The sequence below is a fragment of the Mustelus asterias genome, chromosome 24 (assembly GCF_964213995.1).
Source record: "Mustelus asterias chromosome 24, sMusAst1.hap1.1, whole genome shotgun sequence".
NCBI classification, from domain to species: Eukaryota; Metazoa; Chordata; class Chondrichthyes; order Carcharhiniformes; family Triakidae; genus Mustelus; species Mustelus asterias.
In genome coordinates, this window is record NC_135824.1 from 53562932 (window position 1) to 53580882 (window position 17951).

At 47.0% G+C, this 17951-nt stretch overlaps 1 protein-coding gene across 2 annotated transcripts in view; it reads left to right on the forward strand.

Moving 5' to 3' along the window:
• clptm1 (CLPTM1 regulator of GABA type A receptor forward trafficking) overlaps positions 1–17951 on the forward strand; it is a 74696-nt gene that overhangs the window by 22381 nt on the left and 34364 nt on the right. For both annotated transcript variants that reach the window (XM_078241741.1, XM_078241742.1), the window contains 5 exons: positions 3370–3493; positions 6318–6476; positions 9526–9643; positions 11029–11114; positions 12592–12712. In XM_078241741.1, the coding sequence (XP_078097867.1) occupies positions 3370–3493; positions 6318–6476; positions 9526–9643; positions 11029–11114; positions 12592–12712 (608 nt within the window). The remainder of the gene's footprint in view (positions 1–3369; positions 3494–6317; positions 6477–9525; positions 9644–11028; positions 11115–12591; positions 12713–17951) is intronic.

Consider the following 17951-nt stretch of genomic DNA (forward strand, 5'->3'; position numbering starts at 1 on the left):
GCAGGATTAGGCTATTGAGTTGGATGTGATCAGTCATGATTAAAATGAATGGCGGAGCAGGCTCGAAGGGCCGAATCTTCTACGTTTCAGCCCTGTATTCTAGCGTACCCCTGATAACCTCTCACCCCTTAGAATCATAGAAACCCTGCAGTGCAGAAGGAGGCCATTTGGCCCATCAAGCCTGCACCGACCACAATCCCACCCCAGGCCATTGTTAATCAAGAATCTATCTAGCTCTGCCTTAAAACTATTCAAAGACTCTATTTCCACTGCCTTTGGAAGAGAGATCCAAAGGCTCTCAACCCTCTAATTCTAGATTCTGTGACCAGAGGAAACGTCCTTTCCGCATCCACCCTGTCGGGTTTCAGTCAAGTCGCCCTTTGCTCTTTTAAATTCTGTGGGTACAAACCAACCTATCCTCATAAGACAATCCCCCATTCTCTGAACAGCTTCTAACACATTTACATCTCTCCTTGAATAAGGAGACCAATACTGTATACAATACTCCCAATGTTAGTACTCTTAGTACTGTGGAGGATCAGAAGGACCTTGGGGTCCGGGTCCATGGGACTCTAAAATCGGCCCCGCAGGTGGAGGAGGTGGTTAAGAAGGCGTATGGTGTGCTGGCCTTTATCAATCGAGGGATTGAGTTTAGGAGTCCGGGGATAATGATGCAGCTATATAAGACCCTCGTCAGACCCCACTTGGAGTACTGTGCTCAGTTCTGGTCGCCTCATTACAGGAAGGATGTGGAAAAGATTGAAAGGGTGCAGAGGCGATTTACAAGGATGTTGCCTGGATTGAGTGGCATGCCTTATGAGGATAGGCTGAGGGAGCTCGGTCTTTTCTCCTTGGACAGACGGTAGGATGAGAGGAGACCTAATAGAGGTATATAAGATGTTGAGAGGCATAGATCGGGTGGACTCTGAGGCTTTTTCCCAGGGTGGAAATGGCTGCTACGAGAGGACACAGGTTTAAGGTGCTGGGGGGGTAGGTACAGGGGAAATGTTAGGGGGAAGTTTTTCACACAGAGGGTGGTGGGCGAGTGGAATCGGCTGCCATCAGTGGTGGTGGAGGCAAACTCAATAGGGTCTTTTAAGAGACTCCTGGATGAGTACATGGAGCTTAATAGGATGGAGGGTTATAGGTAGGCCTAAAAGGTAGGGATATGTTCGGCACACCTTGTGGGGCCGAAGGGCCTGTTTTGTGCTGTAGTTTTCTATGTTTCTATGTGCTCTTACCAACGCCCTGTACAACTGAAGCATAACCTCCTCACTTTTATAATCAATTCAGAGAAACATAGGAGCAGGAGGAGGCCATTCAGCCCCTTCCCACCTGCTCTGCCATTTGTCATGATCATGGCTGATTGCCCAACTCAATAGCCTATAGAATCTACAGTACAGAAGGAGGCCATTTGGCCCATCGAGTCCGCACCGACAACAATTCCGCCCGGGTCCTATCCCCGCAACCCTGTTTATTTACCCCCCCCTCCTCCCTCTGACACCAAGGGGCAATTTACCAATATTCCCCTCACAATAAATGATAACATTCTATTAGCTTTCCTGATTTCTTGTACCTGTAAACCAACCTTGTGATTCATGTATTAGGACACCCGGATCCCTCTGAATCTTGGAGCTCTGCAATCTCTCACCATTTAGATCATAAGCTCTTTATTCTTCCTGCCAAAATGAAGAATTGCACTCCATGTGCCAGATCTTTGCCTCCTCACTTAAGCTATCTGTGTCCCTTTGTAGCCACTTTGAGTCTTCACGATTTATTTTTATACCTATCTTTGTGTCATCGGCAAATTTAATAAATATACCTTCAGTCCCTTCATCCAACTCATTTGTATAAAATGTAAAAATTTGAGTCATACCACTTCCGGGCGGCACGGTAGCACAGTGGTTAGCACTGCTGCTTCACAACTCCAGGGACCTGGGTTCGATTCCCGGCTTGGGTCACTGTCTGTGTGGAGTTTGCACATTCTCCTCGTGTCTGCGTGGGTTTCCTCCGGGTGCTCCGGTTTCCTCCCACACTCCAAAGATGTGCGGGTTAGGTTGATTGGCCATGCTAAAAATTGCCCTTAGTGTCCTGGGATGCGTAGGTTAGAGGGATTAGTGGGTAAATATGTAGGGATATGGGGGTAGGGCCTGGGTGGGATTGTGGTCGGTGCAGACTCGATGGGCCGAATGGCCTCTTTCTGTGTTGTAGGGTTTCTAAGATTCTTTCTAAGACTTGTCACATCCTGCTGAAGACCCATTTACGCCAATTCTCCTGCTCAACTGAACATTTTGCAACTGCGATTGGTGGGCCTTTTGATCGGGTTGGGGTATTGAGTGTTGTGGAAACCACGCGGCTAGACGGAGTTCAAACACAGATCAGCCTTAACCTGATTGAATGACAGAACACGCTTGAGGGGCTGAATGGCCTATTACTGTTCCTATGCCCTGAAAGATTTCCGAGAAACCAAATAGTGAAAATAAGATTTCTCCTGACTGGCCAATTCGTGGGACGGGAGCACAGACTCGCCAGCAGGAGAACAAAGCGGGAAGTGGAAATCTTCCACAGTGGAACAGGGAACGTCTTGTTCCTTGTGGCAATGTGAATTGAAAGGGAACTGGGTGGCATTTGAAGAAGATGAATAAAGAATACCTGAAAAAGGCTCTGAATTCTTATCTGAAACAGTGGTGGAAACGGAATCCTGAATAGCTTGGAAAAGGGAAATAGATATTTGGATACAGGGATTGGGCCAGGAAATGGGCTGAATTCGGTAGCTGCATTTAAGAGTTAGCTCTGGTCAAATGGGCTGATTGACAAGCCTCGAGTGATCTTCTAATAACTTAAAGCATTTGGCATAAGGTGTCACAGTGGTTAGCACTGCTGCCTCACAGCGCCAGGGACCCGGGTTCAATTCCCAACTTGACTCTGTCTGTGTGGAGTTTGCACGTTCTCCCCGTGTCTGCATGGGTTTCCTCCGGGTGCTCCGGTTTCTATCCCACACTCCAAAGACGTGCGGGTTAGGTTGATTGGCCGTGCTAAATTCTCCCTCAGTGTACCCGAACAGGTGTCGGGAGTGTGGCTACTAGGGGATTTTCACATTGCAGTGTTAATGTAAGCCTACTTGTGACTAATAAATAAACTTTACTTTAAACTTCGGATGGTTTAAAATTCCCTTCGATTATCATTTTTTAATATATTCTCCACCCCAAATCGAATTCCTAATGTCCTTTCCAAGGTTTAGCGGTCTGTAATATATGCTCCAGCAGCGTGCCTGCCCCCTTGATATTTCCGACCCTCAGTCTGAAGGGACTTTGCAAGTTGTTGCTGGTGTGATTTCTGTTTTAATCCCTTTTTACTATTTTGTTTCAGGATTTTTATCATCTGGCTGATAAGCAGCTGGTTCCGCCGTGGGAGTGCGCCCTCAGAGCAGAGTGATCCAACCGGAACAGTGCGGCATCCTAGCCGCAATCTTTTCCCCAAAGACACACTTATGGTAAAGTAAAATTGCAGTTCGAGCCATTCCCCGCCCCCCCTTGCTTTTTGACATTTTGCCAACCTTGTATTGATGTGGGCTTTGCAGGGGACAGTGCTTAGACCCTGTTGATTCAAAGCTACATGTTTTTGCGATCTCCTGCAGGTCCTTTCATTCCTTTGAATAGACTGAGACAACACTAGTATGATGAATTTCTCTTGTTGCGCAGAACTTAAAATTCAAGCATTACAAAAGCGAACAGAAAAAGAAACAAGGTAGAGAGAGAGAGAGATTGGCTTCTTCTGCCTGTCCTGTACTGATCAAAACAGAACTCCCAAACAGACTGAACTAAGCAAGGCTGAACACTCAGAGCCTAAACTACAATAAGTGTGATTCATTATCTTTTGTTATTGGAAGTTTTTGGCACATGCTGCCTCTGACTTGGAGACACCGGCCTGGCAGATGCTGTACATGGAAATACTTTGTCTGGCTTATAAAAAGCCTGTTTTTCTCGCATTGTACTTTTTAAAAAAAAAAATGCAGACTATTTTCTGGCTAACCCAGCATGCCTTCTGAGTTTTAAAATGTAGTCAAGTTAAATCTGAGTTCGTTAATTTTTTAAGCTTGGCATTTAAATGTAATTGCGTGGGCAGAAACATCTTAACATGAAGCCTCTGCACAAATAGAACAAACCATACACAGGCTCAGCATCTCCACAGAGACCAGTGACTTTTAAAAAGAACTTCGAACTCCCGGTTGAGACCTGAAAGGATTTTACATTTTAAGATGTTTACTGTTTAAAAATAACTATTGACTAAATACTATCTTTGAAGGCAACTTGTACTTTGAACCACAGAATGGATAAAACCGCCCCACTTCTTATTTTTAGTGCAACAAAGAACAGTACAGCACAAGAGTAGGCCCTTCGGCCCTCCAAGCCTGCGCCGATCATGTTGCCCTATCTAGACCAAACGCCTGTATCCCTCTATTCCCCGTCTTTTCATGTGTCTATCCAGATAAGTCTTAAATGTTACTAACGTACCTGCCTCGGGCCACCTTGCTTGGCAGCGCATTCCAGGCCCCCACCATCCTCTGTGTTTTTAAAAAAAAAAATTCCCCGCACGTCTTCACTGAACCTTTCCCCCCCCCTTACCTTGAACTTGTGCCCCCTTGTAATTGTCATTTCTGCCCTGGGAAAAACACACTGTCCTTTAAGTAGACATCCAGTTCTCCCAAAATCTAAGTCTGATTCTTGGGTCCTGAGGGTTGATTTCTGTTCTTTCCTTTCTCAGCCTGGTAACTCCTAACCCCAGAACTGTCCTTCATGATGAGGGTATGACTGGATATCCTCCCTCCAGTGCAAGCCAGCCTCTTTTTAACTTCTCCCGAATTTGGTCTTAAAAGTTAAAGTTTATTTATTAGTGGCACAAGTAGGCTCACATTAACACTGCAATGAAGTTACTGTGAAAATCCCCTAGTTGCCACACTCCGGCGCCTGTTCGGGTACACCGAGGGAGAATTTAGCCTGGCTGATCGACCTAACCTACTCATCTTTGGAGTGTGGGAGGAAGCCAGAGCACCCGGAGGAAACCCACACAGACGCGGGGAGAATGTACAAACTTCACACAGACGGTGACCCAAACCAGGAATCGAATGCGGGTCCCTGGCGCTGTGAGACAGCAGTGCTAACCACCGTGCCACCTTTGGTGTTTTAAATCTCAACACAAGCTTCTACCCGCATTTCTGTGCAATGAGCCATTGAGACTTCCAGCCTCTCTCTCTCTAACTTTTTCTTTCCCCTTCTCCAGACTCTGGCAGAATGACCTGTCTGTGATATTCAATGATTTTTTGGAAAGCCTATAAGCCACGATGGCTTTCTCTAACATTCCCAACTCCAAGGCAGTGTGAATCACATGGGCTTTGTATTAAGGTAGAGATTCTAATTAGCTATCCTTGGGACTCCAGTTGTCTTTCTCTTGGAGGTAAAGCGTAACTTGCAACCCAACATCCTCAATACATTTCAAGGACTTTGGAGACATGCTCCATTATTAGCGCACAGATTGATGCCTTTGAGTGTAAATACCTTGCATCATCGTCCCAATAAAACAAGCTTGGCCCCTTTTAATCTGGAACATTCAAACCACCTGGATCTTAGAACCATAGAAACGCTACAGTGCAGGAGGAGACCACTTGGCCCATCTAGCCTGTTGCCAGGCAGAATTCAGAACCGGTCACATGACTCCCCATTCATTTTGCCTAAAAGAGACCGTCCCAAAGCACAGCAATCTTATCAGCCTCATCAGCACGGTGGCCCAGTGGTTAGCACTGCTGCCTCACAGCTCCAGGGACCTGGGTTCGATTCCCGGCTTGGGTCACTGTCTGTGTGGAATCTGCACGTTCTCCCCGTGTCTGCGTGGGTTTCCTCCGGGTGCTCCGGTTTCCTCCCACAGTTCAAATATGTGCGGGTTAGGTGGATTGGCCATATTAAATTGTCCCCTTAGTGTCCCAGGATGCGTAGGTTAGAGGGATTAGCCATGCTAAATTGCCCCTTAGTTTCCCAGGATGCATTGGTTTGGGGATTAGCGGGGTAAATGTGAGGGGTTGTGGGGATTGTTGTTGGTGCAGGCTCGATGGGCTGAGTGGTCTCCTGCACTGTGAGGATCCTATGATAATTGTAACGGTGTGATAAGTATCCCAGACAGTGGAAACAAGTGTAGAATACCATTACTTTTGTTTGCATGCCGATTTCGATTTGCCATGCTTATCTAGGCTTTGCAGTGTCGTCACGTTATTTAAACTTTGATTCCTCGACTTAACCAAAATATCTCCTTTACGATCCTGACAGGACCTGCGAGTTTATGTCTCGGAGGATGAGCGCTTTGCAGAGTTTAACGACACTGGCCCGCTTTTCTGGGAGCACCTTGATCTGGTGTACGGGGACTGGACGAGTGGGGAGTCCGGGACTGGATGTTACGAGCACTACGGAGAAATAGAAACAACCGAGGTACGAAATCTCAGCAACCTATCCTGTCGGTGCAGACACGATGGGCCGAATGGCCTCCTCCTGCACTGTCGAGATCCTATGATGAACATTGAATGCTCCAGGAATTGTTGAATTGCTCCTGTTGCTGGGCTGCAGCCCAGAGATTACTGTCAGTGATGTTGGTGACTCAGTGGGTGGTATGTATCTTTGGACGTGTAGGGTTTCCTCGTACACAGCACCAAAGATTGTTCCAGCCAGTAAGCTGTCACTCCATGGGAGTTACGTTAATGGGCTGGCAAACCAGCCTGGGCAAAAGATCCAGATGTACAAGTTAAATCCCACCGGGGAGCTGAGGAATTTAAATTGGGCGGCTCAGCGGTTAAGCACTGCTGCCTCACAGCGCCAGAGACCCGGGTTCGATTTCTGCCTCGGGTGATTGTCCATGCAAAGTTTGCACATCTTCCCCATGTCTGGGTGGGTTTCTTCCGGGTGCTCCAGTTTCCTCCCACAATCCAAAGATACACAAGTTAGTTGGATTGGCCATGCTAAATTGACCCTTAGTGTCCAAAGATGTGCAGGTTGGGTAGATTGGCCCATGCTAAATTCTCCCTTAGTGTCCAGAGATGTGTAGGTTAGGTGGATTGGCCATTCATAATTTGCCCCTTAGTGTCCCAGGATGTGTGGGTTAGGGGATTAAGGGATAGGGTTACGGGACAAGGCCTGGGCAGGATGCTTGGTCGAAGAGTCGGTGCAGACTCAATGTACTGAATGGCCCCCTTCTAGAACATAGAACAGTAGAACATAGAACAGTACAGCACAGAACAGGCCCTTCGGCCCACGATGTTGTGCCGAGCTTTATCTGAAACCAAGATCAAGCTATCCCACTCCCTATCATCCTGGTGTGCTCCATGTCCCTATCCAATAACCGCTTAAATGTTCCTAAAGTGTCTGACTCCACTATCACTGCAGGCAGTCCATTCCACACCCCAACTACTCTCTGCATAAAGAACCTACCTCTGATATCCTTCCTGTATCTCCCACCACGAACCCTATAGTTATGCCCCCTTGTAATAGCTCCATCCACCCGAGGAAATAGTCTTTGAACGTTCACTCTATCTATCCCCTTCATCATTTTATAAACCTCTATTAAGTCTCCCCTCAGCCTCCTCCGCTCCAGAGAGAACAGCCCTAGCTCCCTCAACCTTTCCTCATAAGACCTACCCCCCAAACCAGGCAGCATCCTGGGAAATCTTCTGCGCTATGATTAAATAAATCTGGAATATAAAAACTAGTATCAGTAATGGTGAGCGTGGAAATATCAAGATTGTCACCTTGACGAGGTGGATGTGGAAAGGATGTTCCGTCTCGTGGCTGAGTCCAGAATTAGGGGCACTGTTTTTGAAATCCGGGGTTACCCTCAGAGAGCAGCGACGAGAATTTGTTCCTCCTAAGGGTTGTTTGACGTGGGTGCTTCCTCCCTCTGAAGGAGGTGGAAGTGTGTTATTGAGTATTCTTAAGGCAGAGGCAGGCAGGTTCTTGTTAGGCAAGGGAATCCAAGGTTTTCAGGGGTGGTAGTTGGGAAGGCGGGGCTTGAACCACAATCAGAGCAGCCATGATCTTATTGAATGGCGGAGCAGGCCCGAGGAGCCAGATGACCTACTCCTGCTCCTATTTCCTATGTTTTTATGTAAATCATGTAATAATTAGTCAACCACCTTATTCACTAATGTCCTTTTAGGGAATGAAATCTGACACCGTGACACGATCTGGTCAATGTGACTCCAGACCTCAGGAATGTGGTTAACGCTGGAAAGCAGCGTTCCATTAGTCTATAAACTCCCAAACCTATTTATTAACAAGCCAATCCAAATTAAATAAGGTGCTACCTAAATGTAAGTTGCTGTATGGCATTTTTCAAGACAAAACTACAGATTTACTGTACTACACAGAACATAAATGTGCCTGCCACGGAAGTTACACTAGTTTTACAGTTAGGAAAGCTTTCGGACAGCGCGATGCAGAAGATTTTGTGCTTAATGGGCATGAACGTAATGAAGGTCACTCTTTCCTTTGTAGCCAGCTACAGATGCAGCCGCCTTTTACTTTGAGCTTGCAGTTTGAGGGTTGATTATCAAAACGGGTTTATAATTTATACATAGAATCATAGAATCCCTACTGTGCCGAAGGAGGCCATTCGGCCCATCGAAGCGACACCAACCACAATCCCACCTATTCGGCCCTACTCTTGCAACCCCAAATCTTTACCCTGCTAATCCCCCGATACTAGGGTCAATTTAGGGCCAATCAACCTAACTTGCATATCTTTGGACTGTGGGAGGAAACCGGAGCACCCGGAGGAAACCCACAGGGAGAATGTGCAAACTCCACACAGACAGTGACTCAAGCCGGGAATCGAACCCAAGGCAGCGGTGCTAACCACTGTGCCACCGTGCATCCCAGATATCTAGAATATACATTATATAATCTTCAGCTACGTTACATACCATTTAAATTGTATAGAATCCCACAGTGCAGAAGGAGGCTTTTCGGCCCATCGAGTCTGCACCGACCTCAATCCCACCCAGGCCCTATCTCTCCAATTCCATGCATTTACCCTAGTTAGTCCCCCTGACACTAAGGAGCAATTTAGCACAGCCAATCCACCTAACCCGCACATCTTTGGCATGTGGGAGGAAACCGGAGCACCCGGAGGAAACCCACGCTGACGCGGGGAGAACGTGCAGACTCCGCACAGACAGTGACCCAAGCCGGGAATCGAACCCGGGTCCCTGGCGCTGTGAGGCAGCAGTGCTAACCACTGTGCCACCGTGTCGCGCATATATATAATATACATTATGTAATATAATCTTCAGATACGTTACATATCATTTAAATTGTATCATTAAACTCATCTCGGGAAGCCATTTTATCTTTGGTAAAAATAAACAAATTGTGTGTTGTGTCCCATATTAATTAGGCAGCAATGTTAGCCAACTGACCAGGTTTATCCATTCTGCAATATATTTGGAGCTGGTAAATGCGTGAGTAACATTTGCTCTTATTATTACAGAATATGAAATCCAATGGTTCCATGTACATTCACATATATTTCACAAAGAGTGGGTTTCATCCAGATCCAATGAGGAAAGCCCAGTACAGGCGCCTGGCCACAGTGTCAACAACAAAAAGTAAGCTTTTCTTTTACTCATTTATGGGATGTGGGCTTCGCTGGCTGGGCAAGCATTTATTATCCATCCCCACCGCTACAATTCGTGCGGTGTGTCGGTACGCCCACAGTGCTGTTAGGAAGGGAGTTTCAGGACTTTTGCCCCAGCCGCAGTGAAGGAATGGCCGATTATATTCCCAGGTGAGTGGCTTGGGGCAGTACTTGCAGGTGGTGGTGTTCCCATGTGTCTGCTGCCCTTGCCCTTCTAGATGGTAGAGGTCACAGGTTTGGAAGGTGATGTAGAAGGAGCCTTGGAGGATTGCTGTAGTGCATCTTGTAGATGGTACACACTGCTGCCACTGTGTGTCAGTGGTGGAGGGGGTGAAGGTTTGTGGATGTGGTGCCAATCAAGCCAGCTGCTTTGTCTGGATGGTAGCAAGCTTCTTGAGTGTTGTTGGAGTAAAGCTTCAATAATCATGTGCTGGGAAGATTAAGCTGGAACTGCTTAAGCTCGAGTTCCCTTAGCCTCCTGAGAAAGTCGAGGGCTTTCTTAACCGTAGCGTCAGTGCGGAGGGGCCAGGACAGGTTGTTGGTGACCCGAACACCTAGAAACGTGAAGCTCTCCACCATCTCCACTTCATCAAATTAATGTAGATTACACCTTTTCAGCCAGGTCCGAGATGGTGGGTCATAGTGTTCAATTCTGGTCGCCACACTACCAGAAGGATGTGGAGGCTTTGGAGAGGGTACAGAAAAGATTTACCAGGATGTTGACTGGTATGGAGGGCATTAGCTATGAGGAGAGGTTGGAGAAACTTGGTTTTTCTCACTGGAACGATGGAGGTTGAGGGGCGACCTGATGGAAGTCTACAAGATTATGAGAGGCATGGACAGAGTGGATAGTCAGAAGCTTTTTCCCAGAGTGGAAGAGTCAATTACTAGAGGGCAGAGGTTTAAGGGGCAAGATTTAAGGGAGATGTACGAGGCAGATGTTTTACACAGAGGGTGGTGGGTGCTGGAACTCGCTGCCGGGGGAGATAGTGGAAGCGGATACGGTAGTGACTTTTAGCGTCTTGACAAATACATGAATAGGATGGGAATGGAGGGATATGGTCCCCGGAAGGATAGGGGGTTTTAGTTAAGTTGGACAGCATGATCAGTGCAGGCTTGGAGGGGCCGAAGGGCCTGTTCCTGAGCTGTAATTTTCTTTGTTCTTTGTTCAAATGGCTGCCACCTAAACCGCCTTGTCTTGACGTTGCTAACTAGTGGCTAACCCTGAGCTTTCCTGGGATTGATGAATGAAGACTGGGTTTGCTATTGCTACAGGAATTTTGCAAAAGGTTATTGTCCTCAAAATGGCGTGTTAGCAACAATTACTCCTCACTGCATCTATATCTTTCACAACAGTGTTGAACAAATACAAGAGACGGAAATTTCAAAAGACAAAAAATCTTCTGACTGGAGAGACGGAAGCAGACCCTGAAATAATTAAGGTACTTTTGAAAGGTTTTATGCATATTTAATGCTCGCTCTGAAACACATCAAATAACATACAAGCAAAACACAGCAGATGCTGCACCTGAAACAAAGAGAAAGTGCTGGAAAAACTCAGCAGGTTCCCAAGAAGGGTCTCAACAGACTCAAGTGTTAACTCCGTTTCTTTTTATTTATATTTGTCACGTGTGTTGGGATACAGTGGAAAGTATTGTTTCTTGCGCGCTGTACAGACAAAGCATACCGTTCATAGAGTGCATAGGTGAGAGGGGACTCTACGCATTGGAATTCAGAAGATTGAGGGGAGATCTTAGAAACATAGAAACTCTACAGTGCAGAAGGAGGTCATTTGGCCCATCGAATCTGCACCAACCACAATCCCATAACCCCACATATTTACCCCACTAATCCCTCTAACCTACGCATCCCGGGACACTAAGGGGCAATTTAGCACCTAACACGCACATCTTTGTATTGTGGGAGAAAACCGGAGCACCCGGAGGAAACCCACACAGACGTGGGGAGAATGTGCAAACTCCACACACACAGCATTCCAAGCCGGGAATCAAACCCGGGTCTCTGGAGCTGTGAGGCAGCAGTGCTAACCACTGTGCCACCGTGCCGCCCCAAGAAACATATAAGATTATGAGGGGAATAGATAAGATAGAAGGAGGGAGGTTGTTTCCACACTCAGGTGAAACTGGAACCAGGGGGCATGGCCTCAAAATAAGGGGGAGAAGATTTAGGACTGAGTTGAGGAGGAACTTCTTCACCCAAAGGGTTGTGAATCTGTGGAATTCCCTGCTCAGTGAAGCAGTTGAGGCACCTCATTGAATGTTTTTAAGGCAAGGATAGATAGATTTTTGAACAGTAAAGGAATTAAGGGTTATGGTGAGCGGGCGGGTAAGTGGAGCTGAGTCCACGAAAAGAATCAGCCATGATCTTATTGAATGGCGGAGTGGGCTCGAGGGGCCAGATGGCCTCCTCCTGCTCAGAGTTCTTATGTTCTTAAGGAAAGCAGAATATAGTGTTGCTGTCACAGGGTGTAGAAAAAGATCAGCTTAACACATGGTAGGACCATTCAAAAGTCTGACGGCAGCAGGGAAGAAGCTGTTCTCGAGTCGGTTGGTACGTGACCTCAGACTTTTGTATCTTTTTCCTGACGCAAGTAGGTGGAAGAGAGAACGAGTTTCTCTCTCCGCAGATGCTGCCAGACCTGCCGAGTTCTTCCAGCACTTCTCTCTCTCTCTCTTCAAATATCCAAAGCTGTCTAAAGTTAAAGTTAAAAGTCAAAGTTTATTTATTAGTCACAAGTAAGGCTTGCATTAACCCTACAATCAAGAGACCAGAGGTCCCAACATGGGGCTCGAACCCACGACCCTGGGATTTGAGAGTCCTATGCTGTACTGACTGAGCTAGCTGGGCTGCGGATATCCGGGTCTAATGATGTTATCTACACGTGTTTCTTTTCCACAGCGAGCTGAAGACTATGGGCCCGTCGAGATCATTTCGCACTGGCATCCAAACCTCACCGTTCATATCGTAGACGATCACACAGCGTGGGCCATGGGAGCAGTGCCACCGCCCCTCGACCAGTGTAAGTCAATAATCATTGCCCCTCGAATTTCTCACCGTATTTTCTCTGCCCTTTTCAGTTATCAAGTTATTACAGAACATTTCAGCCCTGCGCAGGCATAAAGCTAAAGTTTTAAAGGTTAAGTTTAAAGTTTATTTATTCGTCACAAGTCGGCTTACATTAACACTGCAATGAAGTTGCTGTGAAAATCTCCCTCGTGGGCGGCACAGTGCTTAGCACTGCTGCCCCACAGCGCCAAGGACCCGAGTTTGATTCCCGGCTTGGGTCACTGTCTGTGTGGAGTCCGCACGTTCTCCCCGTGTCTGCGTGGGTTTCCTCCCACAGTCCGAAAGACGTGCTGGTTAGGGTGCATTGACCCGAGCAGCCGCTGAAATGTGGCGACGAGGGGATTTTCACAGTAACTTCATTGCAGTGTTAATGTAAGCCTTAGTTGCGATACTAATAAATAAACCTTTTTAGTCGCCACACTCCGGCGCCTGTTCGGGTACACTGAGGGAGAATTTAGCACGGCCAATGCACCCAACGAACATGTCTTTGGACTGCGGGAGGAGACCGGAGCACCCGGAGGAAACCCAAGCAGACAAGGGGAGAACGTGCAGACTCCACACAGACAGTGACCCAAGCCTGGACCCGAACCCGGGTCCCTGGCGCTGCGAGGCAGCAGTGCTAACCACTGACCATAAGGTACTCAGGAGCACAAGAATTCTGTGTTTCCGCACCACCCCTGATGCACATTTAGAATCCCTTCAGTGCGAAAGGAGGCCGTTTGGCCCATTGAGTCTGCACCGATTCTCCAGCAGAGCAAGTAGGTTATAAATCTGTGGAAAATCATAGTTAGCAGTTATAGATGGAGGAGTTTTGGGCACCTGGTTATCCAAAAGATGTTAAAACAAAACAGCTCAATTCATCAGAATGCTTGGGGTGGCTGTGAAGAGCAATTTTGTGATACTGGGACAGAAAATGCTGGAAATACCGAGCAGATCCGGCAGCATTTTGTGCAGGAAAACACAGTTAACACCCCGGACTTTGTTTCCCCAAGACAGATGCACAAGAGTTGGGAAATGTCCTGGCTCGCTGCGCTGGCCTCTGTCTTTGGCGGGTGCGGATGTGGAATCGAGTTTCATTTGGGGATAGTTAAAAGGTCAAACTTGGGGGTTTGGGGTGGGGACAGGACTTCAGTCATGCAAATATTTACTTGCCGAAAGTTGATGCTTGGCCAGCAATCTGGCAGCACAGCACGAACAGAGGGGAGCAGGAGGTAGAGCTAGGCTGTGTGTGAATGACTGTGTGTGTGTGTGTGTGTGTGTGTGAATGACTGTGTGTGTGTGTGTGTGTGTGTGAATGACTGTGTGTGTGTGTGTGTGTGTGTGTGTGAATGACTGTGTGTGTGTGTGTGTGTGTGCATGACTCTGTGCATGACTCTGTGCATGTGTGTGTGTGCCTGACTGTGCGTGTACACGCGTGTGCGTACCTGATGGCCTGGGTGGGTGTGTAAAACCAAAAAGCTGGCGCAATGTCTGCCAGGGGGAAGTACATACTGCTCAAGGAGGCGCTCAAGGTGATGCTGCAGGCTGGGAAGAAAAGGCACTGTTTGAAATACTATCGCTATGATTGGATAGGCAAGAAGCGAATCGAGTGAGGACGTTTGCACTCAGCTGGACTGTGGAGGGAGCAGGTGTGGTGGACTGTATCAAAGTCAAGATGAAGGAATAATACACTCTGGTCAGTGTGAAGTGTGTAGCAGGGACCAGAAACTTGATTGGAGAGGTTCAAATGGGTCTGGAAAGTTCAAAATGCACCAGAATTATTCCAGGCTTAAGTTTTAGACATTGCATGTTTGTAGGGTTCTGAGTGGATACCTCAGTGGGAAAGTGTAGCACTTGTTGAGCCTGGGATAATCCGGTAAAGTCGCAATAGTCCCAGATGACAAAGAACAATACAGCGCAGGAACAGGCCCTTCGGCCCTCCAAGCACGTGCCGCTCCCTGGTCCAAACTAGACCATTCTTTTGTATCCCTCCATTCCCACTCCGTTCATATGGCTATCTAGATAAGTCTTAAACGTTCCCAGTGTGACCATTCCCCTCCCCGTCAAAGGGTGGTGATTTTAATCTGAGAGTCACCACATCTCGGGTGAGGGGCAAGGTTGAGAAGGTGGGGCCTTCATGAATAACCTCAGCTGGTACGGGAATCGAACCCACGCTGTTGGCGTAACTCTGCATCACAGACCAGTTGTCCAGCCGGCTGAGCTAAACCGACCTCCGATAAACCAATCATCTGGACATTATCGGATTGCTCCTCAGAGTCACAGAGATTTACAGCGTGGAAACAGGCCCTTCGGCCCAACTTGTCCATGCTGCCCAGTTTTCTCAAAAGCACACAATGTTTTGGCCTCAGCTACTTGCTGTGGCAGTGAGTTCCATTGATTCACCGCTGGGTGAAGAAATTTCTCCTCACCTCAGTCCCAAAGGTTTACCCCCGGTCCTCAAACTATGACCCCTAGTTCTGGACTCCCCCCACCATCGGGAACATTCTTTCTGAATCCATTTGGGTCTCTTGAGGCAAACAACTTTCCGACTTGCATGATGAATTCCTGTTTATTCATGAGACAGACCTCTTCAGGTAAACTTTAGTTTTTTTAGTTTAAAGCATTCAACATTGTGCTTGTTGAAGGCCTGCTGTGTTGAGGGGAATGGCCAAAGAACCTTGAGCCATGGTGTCAAGGATCACCCGATGAGTCAGTGCCTTCAGGAGGGGAGGATTGGGAAATTTCTTAGAAAACTAAGGAATTTTGGCATGTCAGCTACGACTCTCACCAACTTTTACAGATGCAACATTGAAAGCATTCTTTCTGGTTGTATCACAGCTTGGTATGGGCTCCTGCTCTGCCCAAGACCGCAAGGAACTACAAAAGGTCATGAATGTAGCCCAACCCATCACACAAACCAGCCTCCCATCCATTGACTCTGTCTAAACTTCCCGCTGCCTCGGCAAAGCAGTCAGCATAATTATGGACCCCATGCACCCCGGACATTCTCTCTTCTATCTTCTTCCTTCGGGAAAAAGATACAAAAGTCTGAGGTCATGCACCAACTGACTCAAGAACAGCTTCTTCCCTCCTGCCGTCAGACTTTTGAATGGACCTACCTCGCATTAACTTGATCTTTCTCTACACCCTAGCTATGACTGTAACGCTACATTCTGCACCCTCTCCTTTCCTTCTCATTGAACAGTTTGCTTTGTCTGTATAGCGTGCAAGAAACAATATTTTTCACCGTATGCTAATACATGTGACAATAAATCAAATCCAATGCTACCAGGTTATAGGAACCCTGAACAATGGTATCCAGCAGGCTATAGCTGTTGAGGATTTGTTTGAATAATTGCCGTACGCTTTAGTCAGAGCCAAGGTTTTCAATTGGTTTTCGAACAGTATATACAGGTTAGGCACATGAATGCAATGCTAAGTAAAAATTAGTCATTCCTATTTTGTACTACAGTGCCACTCCCAACATTGTTCTGTCACTTTGTTGTACTAAATATGGTCAGTACTCCCTTCTCGATCACAGTATTGCTGCTTTAAAGAAATGTTGATCGACCCTGCATGACTGAACTGTCATATGGACCCTGGATGGCGAGCAGAATTCAAGCATGGCCCACAACATTTAAGCATTCAGATAGCAAATTCTCCAGCACAACACGGCACAGTGGTTAGCGCTACTGCCTCACAACATCAGGGACCCGGGTTCGATTCCCGGCTTGAGGCACTCTGTGACTCTCACGTTCTCCTCACTTCCGCGTGGGTTTCCTCCGGGTGCTCCGGTTTACTCCCACAGTCTGAAAGACGTGCTGGTTAGGTGCCGGAGGCGTCAGAGTGTGGCGATTAGGGGAGTTTCATAGTAACTTCATTGTTAATGTTAGCCTTACTTGTGACTAATAAATAAACTTTAAAGATGCGTGGGTTAGGTGGATTGCCCATACTAAACTGTCCTTTAGTGTCAGGGGACTAGCAGGGTAGACAGAGATAGATAGGTTCTTGATCAATAGGGGGATCAGGGGTTATGGGGAAAAGGCAGGAGAATGGGGATGAGAAAAATATCAGCCATGATTGAATGGCGGAGCAGACTCGATGGGCCGAGTGGCCTAATTCTGCTGCTCTGTCTTATGGTCTTCTGGAGATGGAGCTAACTGGCGAGATCTTTCAAAGACCTGTACAGAAATGACGGACTGAATGGCCTCCTGTGCTGTATCATTCTACGATTGTATATGTGTGAAGTTAAGTACATGGGCACTGTGACAGATTTGATAAGCCGCTTGGGAATGATTATTCTGACACTTTGCATTTCCTTCTGCTTAGAAAAGACAGCAGCCCCCTCTCCGGGGCAAAAATATCATGGGTTGAGTGCAAAACAAAAACCTTGCATTTATACAATGCCTAAAGCACATCCTTATTGTGCCGCTAAGGGATTCACAGCTAATGAATTAGTTTTTAAAAGTGGAGGCACTATTGTGATGCACATAGCTAAGTCCCAAGAATAGCAAATGAAATGGGTGAGCTATTTTAAATGATGGTTGGGGAAGAAATGTTGGATCAGATCCAAATAGACCTGCTGCTCTTCACACATTAACATGAAAACCTAGAAAATAGAAGCAGGAGGCCGCCATTCGAGTCAGCTCCACCAATTGTTATGATCACGGCTGATCATCAAATTCAATATCCTGACCCCCCACCCCCCTTTCCCCCTCGTATCCCTTGATCCTTTTAGCCCCAAGAGCTATATCTAATTTCTTGAGATCTCACATTTTGGCCTCCACTAGATTCTATGGTTGTGAATTCCACACATTCACCACCCTCTGGGTGAAGAAATTTCTCACCTCAGTCCTAAAAGGTTTACCCCATATCCTCAAACTATATGACCCCTCGTTCCAGACTCCTCCCACCTTCGGGAACATTCTTTCTGAATTTACCCTGTCTAACCCCTGAGGTCATTAGGTTCCATTTAAGCTTCATTTGAAGCAATTTTTAAAAGCGGCATCTCGGCCTTTTGGCTAAGATGCAAATGAGATCAAGCCTTGGAGGAGGTGAGTCTGCACCTACTCCAATCAGCTTGGCTCATGTAGATCAGGCCCAAGAAAGGAGTGTAGGCCCTGTCTTGCCAGCCTGGATCGGAAATGTCTCAACTTGTTGAGACTCTGAATTGGACTTGATTTGATTGAATTGGAAAAGTATTTTTTAAAAAC